The sequence below is a fragment of the Tachypleus tridentatus genome, chromosome 10 (assembly GCF_004210375.1).
Source record: "Tachypleus tridentatus isolate NWPU-2018 chromosome 10, ASM421037v1, whole genome shotgun sequence".
In the NCBI taxonomy this organism is placed as follows: domain Eukaryota; kingdom Metazoa; phylum Arthropoda; class Merostomata; order Xiphosura; family Limulidae; genus Tachypleus; species Tachypleus tridentatus.
Window position 1 is genome coordinate 119,875,400 of NC_134834.1, and position 13,354 is coordinate 119,888,753.

Here is a 13,354-nt window from a genome sequence, read left to right on the forward strand (position 1 = left end):
TAGAACCATGAATTAGTAATACTACCTGTTACACTGTCATCTCACTAGAACCATGAATTAGTAATACTACTTGTTACACTGTCACATCACTACAACCATGGATTACTAGTATTACTACGTGTTACACTGTCACATCACTACAACCATGGATTACTAGTATTACTACGTGTTACACTCTCACATCACTACAACCTTGGATTACTAGTATTACTACCTGTTACACTGTCACCTCACTAGAACCATGAATTAGATAGGCCCAGCTGTTACACTGTCACCTCACTAGAACCATGAATTAGATAGGCCCAGCTGTTACACTGTCACCTCACTAGAACCATGAATTAGATAGGCCCAGCTGTTACACTGTCACCTCACTAGAACCATGAATTAGTAGTACTACCTGTTACACTGTCACCTCACTAGAACCATGAATTAGTAGTACTACCTGTTACACTGTCACCTCACTAGAACCATGAATTAGTAGTACTACCTGTTACACTGTCACCTCACTAGAACCATGAATTAGTAATACTACCTGTTACACTGTCACCTCACTAGAACCATGAATTAGTAATACTACCTGTTACACTGTCACCTCACTAGAACCATGAATTAGTAATACTACCTGTTACACTGTCACCTCACTAGAACCATGAATTAGTAATACTACCTGTTACACTGTCACCTCACTAGAACCATGAATTAGTAATACTACCTGTTACACTGTCACCTCACTAGAACCATGAATTAGTAGTACTACCTGTTACACTGTCACCTCACTAGAACCATGAATTAGTAGTACTACCTGTTACACTGTCACCTCACTAGAACCATGAATTAGTAGTACTACCTGTTACACTGTCACCTCACTAACCATGAATTAGAACCATGTCATTAGTAGTATTACTACCTGTTACACTGTCACCTCACTAGAACCATGAATTACCTGTTACACACCTCACTAGAACCATGAACCATGTTACTAGAACCATGAATTACTACCTGTTACACTGTCACATCACTAGAACCATGAACTAGTAGTACACTGTACTACCTGTTACACTGTCACCTCACTAGAACCATGAATTAGTAGGCCTACCTGTTACACTGTCACCTCACTAGAACCATGAACCATGTTACCTGTTACACTGTCACCTCACTAGAACCATGAATTAGTAGAACCATGTCACCTCATTAGTAGTATACTACCTGTTACACTGTCACCTCACTAGAACCATGAATTAGTACTGTTACACTGTCACCTCACTAGAACCATGAATTAGATAGGCCTAGCTGTTACACTGTCACCTCACTAGAACCATGAATTAGTAGTACTACCTGTTACACTGTCACCTCACTAGAACCATGAATTAGTAGTACTACCTGTTACACTGTCACCTCACTAGAACCATGAATTAGTAGTAGTACACCTGTTACACTGTCACCTCACTAGAACCATGAATTAGTAGTTACACTGTCACTACCTGTTACACTGTCACCTCACTAGAACCATGAATTAGTAATACTACCTGTTACACTGTCACCTCACTAGAACCATGAATTAGTAATACTACCTGTTACACTGTCACCTCACTAGAACCATGAATTAGTAATACTACCTGTTACACTGTCACCTCACTAGAACCATGAATTAGTAATACTACCTGTTACACTGTCATCTCACTAGAACCATGAATTAGTAGTACTACCTGTTACACTGTCATCTCACTAGAACCATGAATTAGTAGTACTACCTGTTACACTGTCATCTCACTAGAACCATGAATTAGTAGTACTACCTGTTACACTGTCACCTCACTAGAACCATGAATTAGTAATACTACCTGTTACACTGTCATCTCACTAGAACCATGAATTAGTAATACTACCTGTTACACTGTCATCTCACTAGAACCATGAATTAGTAATACTACCTGTTACACTGTCATCTCACTAGAACCATGAATTAGTAATACTACCTGTTACACTGTCATCTCACTAGAACCATGAATTAGTAATACTACCTGTTACACTGTCACCTGAACCATGAATTAGTAATACTACCTGTTACACTGTCATCTCACTAGAACCATGAATTAGTAATACTACCTGTTACACTGTCATCTCACTAGAACCATGAATTAGTAATACTACCTGTTACACTGTCACATCACTAGAACCATGGATTACTAGTATTACTACGTGTTACACTGTCACATCACTACAACCATGGATTACTAGTATTACTACGTGTTACACTCTCACATCACTACAACCTTGGATTACTAGTATTACTACCTGTTACACTGTCACCTCACTAGAACCATGAATTAGATAGGCCCAGCTGTTACACTGTCACCTCACTAGAACCATGAATTAGATAGGCCCAGCTGTTACACTGTCACCTCACTAGAACCATGAATTAGATAGGCCCAGCTGTTACACTGTCACCTCACTAGAACCATGAATTAGATAGGCCCAGCTGTTACACTGTCACCTCACTAGAACCATGAATTAGTAGTACTACCTGTTACACTGTCACCTCACTAGAACCATGAATTAGTAGTACTACCTGTTACACTGTCACCTCACTAGAACCATGAATTAGTAGTACTACCTGTTACACTGTCACCTCACTAGAACCATGAATTAGTAATACTACCTGTTACACTGTCACCTCACTAGAACCATGAATTAGTAATACTACCTGTTACACTGTCACCTCACTAGAACCATGAATTAGTAATACTACCTGTTACACTGTCACCTCTCTAGAACCATGAATTAGTAATACTACCTGTTACACTGTCACCTCACTAGAACCATGAATTAGTAGTACTACCTGTTACACTGTCACCTCACTAGAACCATGAATTAGTAGTACTACCTGTTACACTGTCACCTCACTAGAACCATGAATTAGTAGTACTACTTGTTACACTGTCACATCACTACAACCATGGATTACTAGTATTACTACGTGTTACACTGTCACCTCACTAGAACCATGAATTAGTAGTACTACCTGTTACACTGTCACCTCACTAGAACCATGAATTAGTATTATACTAGAACCATGAATTAGATAGGCCTACCTGTTACACTGTCACCTCACTAGAACCATGAATTAGTACACTGTACTACCTGTGTTACACTGTCACCTCACTAGAACCATGAATTAGTAGTACTACCTGTTACACTGTCACCTCACTAGAACCATGAATTAGTAGTACTACCTGTTACACTGTCACCTCACTAGAACCATGAATTAGTAGTACTACCTGTTACACTGTCACCTCACTAGAACCATGAATTAGTACTACCTACTACCTGTTACACTGTCACCTCACTAGAACCATGAATTAGTAATACTACCTGTTACACTGTCACCTCACTAGAACCATGAATTAGTAATACTACCTGTTACACTGTCACCTCACTAGAACCATGAATTAGTAATACTACCTGTTACACTGTCACCTCACTAGAACCATGAATTAGTAGTACTACCTGTTACACTGTCACCTCACTAGAACCATGAATTAGTAATACTACCTGTTACACTGTCACCTCACTAGAACCATGAATTAGTAGTATACTACCTGTTACACTGTCACCTCACTAGAACCATGAATTAGTAATACTACCTGTTACACTGTCACCTCACTAGAACCATGAATTAGTAATACTACCTGTTACACTGTCACTCACTAGAACCATGAATCACCTCACTGTCACTGTCACCTCACTAGAACCATGAATTAGTAATACTACCTGTTACACTGTCACCTCACTAGAACCATGAATTAGTAATACTACCTGTTACACTGTCACCTCACTAGAACCATGAATTAGTAATACCTACCTGTTACACTGTCATCCTCACTAGAACCATGAATTAGTAATACTACCTGTTACACTGTCATCTCACTAGAACCATGAATTAGTAATACTACCTGTTACACTGTCACTAGAACCATGAATTAGTAATACTACCTGTTACACTGTCACACTCACTAGAACCATGAATTAGTAATACTACCTGTTACACTGTCACCTCACTAGAACCATGAATTAGTAATACTACCTGTTACACTGTCACCTCACTAGAACCATGAATTAGTAATACTACCTGTTACACTGTCATCTCACTAGAACCATGAATTAGTAATACTACCTGTTACACTGTCATCTCACTAGAACCATGAATTAGTAATACTACCTGTTACACTGTCAATGAATTAGTAGTACTACCTGTTACACTGTCACTAGAACCATGAATTAGTAATACTACCTGTTACACTGTCATCTCACTAGAACCATGAATTAGTAGTACTACCTGTTACACTGTCATCTCACTAGAACCATGAATTAGTAATACTACCTGTTACACTGTCATCTCACTAGAACCATGAATTAGTAATACTACCTGTTACACTGTCATCTCACTAGAACCATGAATTAGTAATACTACCTACACTGTCACATCACTAGTCCATGAACTAGTATTACTACCTGTTACACTGTCCATGACCTGTTACACTGTCACCTCACTAGAACCATGAATTAGTAATACTACCTGTGAATACACTGTTACACTGTCACTCACTAGAACCATGAATTAGTAATACTACCTGTTACACTGTCACTCACTAGAACCATGAATTAGTAATACTACCTGTTACACTGTCACCTCACTAGAACCATGAATTAGTAACTACCTGTTACACTGTCATTACTAGAACCATGAATTAGTAATACTACCTGTTACACTGTCACCTCACTAGAACCATGAATTAGTAATACTACCTGTTACACTGTCACCTCACTAGAACCATGAATTAGTAATACTACCTGTTACACTGTCACTCACTAGAACCATGAATTAGTAGTACTACCTGTTACACTGTCACCTCACTAGAACCATGAATTAGTAGTACTACCTGTTACACTGTCACCTCACTAGAACCATGAATTAGATAGGCCTACCTGTTACACTGTCACCTCACTAGAACCATGAATTAGTAGTACTACCTGTTACACTGTCACCTCACTAGAACCATGAATTAGTAGTACTACCTGTTACACTGTCACCTCACTAGAACCATGAATTAGTAGTACTACCTGTTACACTGTCACCTCACTAGAACCATGAATTAGTAATACTACCTGTTACACTGTCACCTCACTAGAACCATGAATTAGTAATACTACCTGTTACACTGTCATCTCACTAGAACCATGAATTAGTAATACTACCTGTTACACTGTCATCTCACTAGAACCATGAATTAGTAATACTACCTGTTACACTGTCATCTCACTAGAACCATGAATTAGTAATACTACCTGTTACACTGTCATCTCACTAGAACCATGAATTAGTAATACTACCTGTTACACTGTCATCTCACTAGAACCATGAATTAGTAATACTACCTGTTACACTGTCATCTCACTAGAACCATGGATTAGTAATAGTACACTGTCACTACTACCATGTTACACTGTCACTGTCATCACTACAACCATGGATTACTAGTATTACTACGTGTTACACTGTCACATCACTACAACCATGGATTACTAGTATTACTACGTGTTACACTGTCACATCACTACAACCATGGATTACTAGTATTACTACGTGTTACACTCTCACATCACTACAACCTTGGATTACTAGTATTACTACCTGTTACACTGTCACCTCACTAGAACCATGAATTAGATAGGCCCAGCTGTTACACTGTCACCTCACTAGAACCATGAATTAGTAGTACTACCTGTTACACTGTCACCTCACTAGAACCATGAATTAGTAGTACTACCTGTTACACTGTCACCTCACTAGAACCATGAATTAGTAGTACTACCTGTTACACTGTCACCTCACTAGAACCATGAATTAGTAATACTACCTGTTACACTGTCATCTCACTAGAACCATGAATTAGTAATACTACCTGTTACACTGTCATCTCACTAGAACCATGAATTAGTAATACTACCTGTTACACTGTCATCTCACTAGAACCATGAATTAGTAATACTACCTGTTACACTGTCATCTCACTAGAACCATGAATTAGTAATACTACCTGTTACACTGTTACACTGTCACTGTCATCTCACTAGAACCATGGATTACTAGTTACACTGTCACTACTAGAACCATGAATTAGTACTACTACACACTGTCACTCACTAAACCATGGATTACTAGTATTACTACGTGTTACACTGTCACATCACTACAACCATGGATTACTAGTATTACTACGTGTTACACTGTCACATCACTACAACCATGGATTACTAGTATTACTACGTGTTACACTGTCACATCACTACAACCATGGATTACTAGTATTACTACGTGTTACACTCTCACATCACTACAACCATGTTACACTGTTACTAGAACCATGAATTAGTAGTACTACTGTTACACTGTCACCTCACTAGAACCATGAATTAGATAGGCCCAGCTGTTACACTGTCACCTCACTAGAACCATGAATTAGTAGTACTACCTGTTACACTGTCACCTCACTAGAACCATGAATTAGTAGTACTACCTGTTACACTGTCACCTCACTAGAACCATGAATTAGTAGTACTACCTGTTACACTGTCACCTCACTAGAACCATGAATTAGTAATACTACCTGTTACACTGTCATCTCACTAGAACCATGAATTAGTAATACTACCTGTTACACTGTCATCTCACTAGAACCATGAATTAGTAGTACTACCTGTTACACTGTCATCTCACTAGAACCATGAATTAGTAATACTACCTGTTACACTGTCATCTCACTAGAACCATGAATTAGTAATACTACCTGTTACACTGTCATCTCACTAGAACCATGAATTAGTAATACTACTGTTACACTGTCACATCACTAGAACCATGGATTACTAGTATTACTACCTGTTACACTGTCACATCACTACAACCATGGATTACTAGTATTACTACGTGTTACACTCTCACATCACTACAACCATGGATTACTAGTATTACTACGTGTTACACTGTCACATCACTACAACCATGGATTACTAGTATTACTACGTGTTACACTGTCACATCACTACAACCATGGATTACTAGTATTACTACGTGTTACACTGTCACATCACTACAACCATGGATTACTAGTATTACTACGTGTTACACTCTCACATCACTACAACCATGGATTACTAGTATTACTACGTGTTACACTGTCACATCACTACAACCATGGATTACTAGTATTACTACGTGTTACACTCTCACATCACTACAACCATGGATTACTAGTATTACTACGTGTTACACTGTCACATCACTACAACCATGGATTACTAGTATTACTACGTGTTACACTCTCACATCACTACAACCATGGATTACTAGTATTACTACGTGTTACACTCTCACATCACTACAACCATGGATTACTAGTATTACTACGTGTTACACTCTCACATCACTACAACCATGGATTACTAGTATTACTACGTGTTACACTCTCACATCACTACAACCATGGATTACTAGTATTACTACGTGTTACACTCTCACATCACTACAACCATGGATTACTAGTATTACTACGTGTTACACTGTCACATCACTACAACCATGGATTACTAGTATTACTACGTGTTACACACTCACACACAACCATGCATTACTAGTATTACTACGTGTTACACTGTCACATCACCATGCATTACTAGTATTACTTCGTGTTACACTCTCACATCACTATAACCATGGATTACTAGTATTACTACGTGTTACATCTCACCTAACTACAACCACACATCATTAATACTACCCGTTACACTCTCGGCAGTCTTTATCAAAGTTTCAGTATTCATGGAAGAGATATTTAAAAGTAAATTGATTTCCATGAGCCTCTCATTCATCATGTTTACATATATTTCTAAAGTTGTTATTAATGCACAACCATTGTCTTATTTTAACATTTTCTACGTCATTAAATAATTTATTTAATATTTCCTATTTAAATAAACAATTTATTTAATATTTTATCTTTAAATAGATAGTTAAATATTTTCTATTTTAATAAATAATATATTTAATATTTTCTATTCCAATAAATGACCTTTTTTCCTAGGTTGTTCAGTAAAATGTACACTATTTCAGTACGGCTGTGATGACTACAAGAACTACACCACCAAAAGAGACAACTTGACGAATTCTTCAAACAAATGGTTACCCAGTGAACATTACTTTAAGTGAGTTTAACAAACATGTTACGTAAAGACTTACTTTAATTCTGTTCCCACACTGTAATACCATTTCAGTTAAAACATTGTTTCAATATTGTAACTGTTATAATTTGATTCAGTAAAAACTGTTTCAGTATCGCATCTCTCACATTTGATTTCAGTGAGGATACTATTTCATCACTGTAACTGTAATGTTAGGTTCTCATTAGAGCATTTCTAGTTTCATTGTTGTAACTGTAATATTAGGTTCTCATTAGAGCATTTTAGTTTCATTGTTGTAACTGTAATATTAGATTCTCATTAGAGCATTTTTAGTTTCATTGTTGTAACTGTAATATTAGATTCTCATTAGAGCATTTTTAGTTTCATTGTTGTAACTGTAATAGTAGGTTCTCATTAGAGCATTTTTATTTTCATTGTTGTAACTATAATGTTAGGTTCTCATTAGAGCATTTTTAGTTTCATTGTTGTAACTGTAATATTAGGTTCTCATTAGAGCATTTTAGTTTCATTGTTGTAACTGTAATATTAGATTCTCATTAGAGTATCTTTAGTTTCATTGTTGTAACTGTAATATTAGGTTCTCATTAGAGCATTTTTAGTTTCATTGTTGTAACTGTAATATTAGGTTCTCATTAGAGCATTTTAGTTTCATTGTTGTAACTGTAATATTAGGTTCTCATTAGAGCATTTTTAGTTCCATTGTTGTAACTGTAATGTTAGGTTCTCATTAGAGCATTTTTAGTTTCATTGTTGTAACTGTAATATTAGATTCTCATTAGAGCATTTTAGTTTCATTGTTGTAACTGTAATATTAGATTCTCATTAGAGCATTTTAGTTTCATTGTTGTAACTGTAATATATTAGGTATTAGAGCATTCTCATTAGAGCATTTTTTAGTTTCATTGTTGTAACTGTAATATTAGGTTCTCATTAGAGCATTTTTAGTTTCATTGTTGTAACTGTAATATTAGGTTCTCATTAGAGCATTTTAGTTTCATTGTTGTAACTGTAATATTAGGTTCTCATTAGAGCATTTTAGTTTCATTGTTGTAACTGTAATATTAGATTCTCATTAGAGCATTTTTAGTTTCATTGTTGTAACTGTAATATTAGGTTCTCATTAGAGCATTTTAGTTTCATTGTTGTAACTGTAATATTAGGTTCTCATTAGAGCATTTTAGTTTCATTGTTGTAACTGTAATATTAGGTTCTCATTAGAGCATTTTAGTTTCATTGTTGTAACTGTAATATTAGGTTCTCATTAGAGCATTTTAGTTTCATTGTTGTAACTGTAATATTAGGTTCTCATTAGAGCATTTTAGTTTCATTGTTGTAACTGTAATATTAGATTCTCATTAGAGCATTTTTAGTTTCATTGTTGTAACTGTAATATTAGGTTCTCATTAGAGCATTTTAGTTTCATTGTTGTAACTGTAATATTAGGTTCTCATTAGAGCATTTTTAGTTTCATTGTTGTAACTGTAATATTAGGTTCTCATTAGAGCATTTTTAGTTCTCATTGTTGTAACTGTAATATTAGGTTCTCATTAGAGCATTTTAGTTTCATTGTTGTAACTGTAATATTAGGTTCTCATTAGAGCATTTTTAGTTTCATTGTTGTAACTGTAATATTAGGTTCTCATTAGAGCATTTTAGTTTCATTGTTGTAACTGTAATATTAGGTTCTCATTAGAGCATTTTTAGTTTCATTGTTGTAACTGTAATATTAGGTTCTCATTAGAGCATTTTAGTTTCATTGTTGTAACTGTAATATTAGGTTCTCATTAGAGCATTTTAGTTTCATTGTTGTAACTGTAATATTAGGTTCTCATTAGAGCATTTTAGTTTCATGTTGTAACTGTAATATTAGGTTCTCATTAGAGCATTTTAGTTTCATTGTTGTAACTGTAATATTAGGTTCTCATTAGAGCATTTTCAGTTTCAATTGTTGTTTTTAGTTTCATTGTTGTAACTGTAATATTAGGTTCTCATTAGAGCATTTTTAGTTTCATTGTTGTAACTGTAATATTAGGTTCTCATTAGAGCATTTTTAGTTTCATTGTTGTAACTGTAATATTAGGTTCTCATTAGAGCATTTTAGTTTCATTGTTGTAACTGTAATATTAGGTTCTCATTAGAGCATTTTTTTCAGTTTCATTGTTGTAACTGTAATATTAGGTTCTCATTAGAGCATTTTAGTTTCATTGTTTCATTGTTGTAACTGTAATATTAGGTTCTCATTAGAGCATTTTAGTTTCATTGTTGTAACTGTAATATTAGGTTCTCATTAGAGCATTTTAGTTTCATTGTTGTAACTGTAATATTAGGTTCTCATTAGAGCATTTTTAGTTTCATTGTTGTAACTGTAATATTAGGTTCTCATTAGAGCATTTTTAGTTTCATTGTTGTAACTGTAATATTAGGTTCTCATTAGAGCATTTTTAGTTTCATTGTTGTAACTGTAATATTAGGTTCTCATTAGAGCATTTTTAGTTTCATTGTTGTAACTGTAATATTAGGTTCTCATTAGAGCATTTTTAGTTTCATTGTTGTAACTGTAATATTAGGTTCTCATTAGAGCATTTTTAGTTTCATTGTTGTAACTGTAATATTAGGTTCTCATTAGAGCATTTTAGTTTCATTGTTGTAACTGTAATATTAGGTTCTCATTAGAGCATTTTTAGTTTCATTGTTGTAACTGTAATATTAGGTTCTCATTAGAGCATTTTTAGTTTCATTGTTGTAACTGTAATATTAGGTTCTCATTAGAGCATTTTAGTTTCATTGTTGTAACTGTAATATTAGGTTCTCATTAGAGCATTTTTAGTTTCATTGTTGTAACTGTAATATTAGGTTCTCATTAGAGCATTTTTAGTTTCATTGTTGTAACTGTAATATTAGGTTCTCATTAGAGCATTTTTAGTTTCATTGTTGTAACTGTAATATTAGGTTCTCATTAGAGCATTTTTAGTTTCATTGTTGTAACTGTAATATTAGGTTCTCATTAGAGCATTTTAGTTTCATTGTTGTAACTGTAATATTAGGTTCTCATTAGAGCATTTTAGTTTCATTGTTGTAACTGTAATATTAGGTTCTCATTAGAGCATTTTTAGTTTCATTGTTGTAACTGTAATGTTAGGTTCTCATTAGAGCATTTTTAGTTTCATTGTTGTAACTGTAATATTAGGTTCTCATTAGAGCATTTTAGTTTCATTGTTGTAACTGTAATATTAGATTCTCATTAGAGCATTTTAGTTTCATTGTTGTAACTGTAATATTAGGTTCTCATTAGAGCATTTTAGTTTCATTGTTGTAACTGTAATATTAGGTTCTCATTAGAGCATTTTAGTTTCATTGTTGTAACTGTAATATTAGGTTCTCATTAGAGCATTTTAGTTTCATTGTTGTAACTGTAATATTAGGTTCTCATTAGAGCATTTTAGTTTCATTGTTGTAACTGTAATATTAGGTTCTCATTAGAGCATTTTAGTTTCATTGTTGTAACTGTAATATTAGGTTCTCATTAGAGCATTTTAGTTTCATTGTTGTAACTGTAATATTAGGTTCTCATTAGAGCATTTTAGTTTCATTGTTGTAACTGTAATATTAGGTTCTCATTAGAGCATTTTAGTTTCATTGTTGTAACTGTAATATTAGATTCTCATTAGAGCATTTTAGTTTCATTGTTGTAACTGTAATATTAGGTTCTCATTAGAGCATTTTAGTTTCATTGTTGTAACTGTAATATTAGGTTCTCATTAGAGCATTTTTAGTTTCATTGTTGTAACTGTAATGTTAGGTTCTCATTAGAGCATTTTTAGTTTCATTGTTGTAACTGTAATATTAGGTTCTCATTAGAGCATTTTAGTTTCATTGTTGTAACTGTAATATTAGATTCTCATTAGAGCATTTTTAGTTTCATTGTTGTAACTGTAATATTAGGTTCTCATTAGAGCATTTTTAGTTTCATTGTTGTAACTGTAATGTTAGGTTCTCATTAGAGCATTTTTAGTTTCATTGTTGTAACTGTAATATTAGGTTCTCATTAGAGCATTTTAGTTTCATTGTTGTAACTGTAATATTAGATTCTCATTAGAGCATTTTTAGTTTCATTGTTGTAACTGTAATATTAGGTTCTCATTAGAGCATTTTAGTTTCATTGTTGTAACTGTAATATTAGGTTCTCATTAGAGCATTTTTAGTTTCATTGTTGTAACTGTAATATTAGGTTCTCATTAGAGCATTTTAGTTTCATTGTTGTAACTGTAATATTAGATTCTCATTAGAGCATTTTTAGTTTCATTGTTGTAACTGTAATATTAGGTTCTCATTAGAGCATTTTTAGTTTCATTGTTGTAACTGTAATATTAGGTTCTCATTAGAGCACTTTTAGTTTCATTGTTGTAACTGTAATATTAGGTTCTCATTAGAGCATTTTAGTTTCATTGTTGTAACTGTAATATTAGGTTCTCATTAGAGCATTTTAGTTTCATTGTTGTAACTGTAATATTAGATTCTCATTAGAGCATTTTAGTTTCATTGTTGTAACTGTAATATTAGATTCTCATTAGAGCATTTTAGTTTCATTGTTGTAACTGTAATATTAGGTTCTCATTAGAGCATTTTAGTTTCATTGTTGTAACTGTAATGTTAGGTTCTCATTAGAGCATTTTTTAGTTTCATTGTTGTAACTGTAATGTTAGGTTCTCATTAGAGCATTTTAGTTTCATTGTTGTAACTGTAATATTAGGTTCTCATTAGAGCATTTTAGTTTCATTGTTGTAACTGTAATATTAGGTTCTCATTAGAGCATTTTAGTTTCATTGTTGTAACTGTAATGTTAGGTTCTCATTAGAGCATTTTAGTTTCATTGTTGTAACTGTAATATTAGGTTCTCATTAGAGCATTTTAGTTTCATTGTTGTAACTGTAATATTAGATTCTCATTAGAGCATTTTTAGTTTCATTGTTGTAACTGTAATATTAAGTTCTCATTAGAGCATTTTTAGTTTCATTGTTGTAACTGTAATATTAGGTTCTCATTAGAGCATTTTTAGTTTCATTGTTGTAACTGTAATGTTAGGTTCTCATTAGAG

General features: G+C 33.8%; 1 protein-coding gene across 2 annotated transcripts in view; it reads left to right on the forward strand.

Annotated features, from left to right (window-relative positions):
- The window catches only part of LOC143230185 (sodium- and chloride-dependent GABA transporter 2-like), a 63,336-nt gene that overhangs the window by 23,449 nt on the left and 26,533 nt on the right, over positions 1-13,354 (forward strand). For both annotated transcript variants that reach the window (XM_076463312.1, XM_076463313.1), the window contains exon 2: positions 8,142-8,262. In XM_076463312.1, the coding sequence (XP_076319427.1) occupies positions 8,142-8,262 (121 nt within the window). The remainder of the gene's footprint in view (positions 1-8,141; positions 8,263-13,354) is intronic.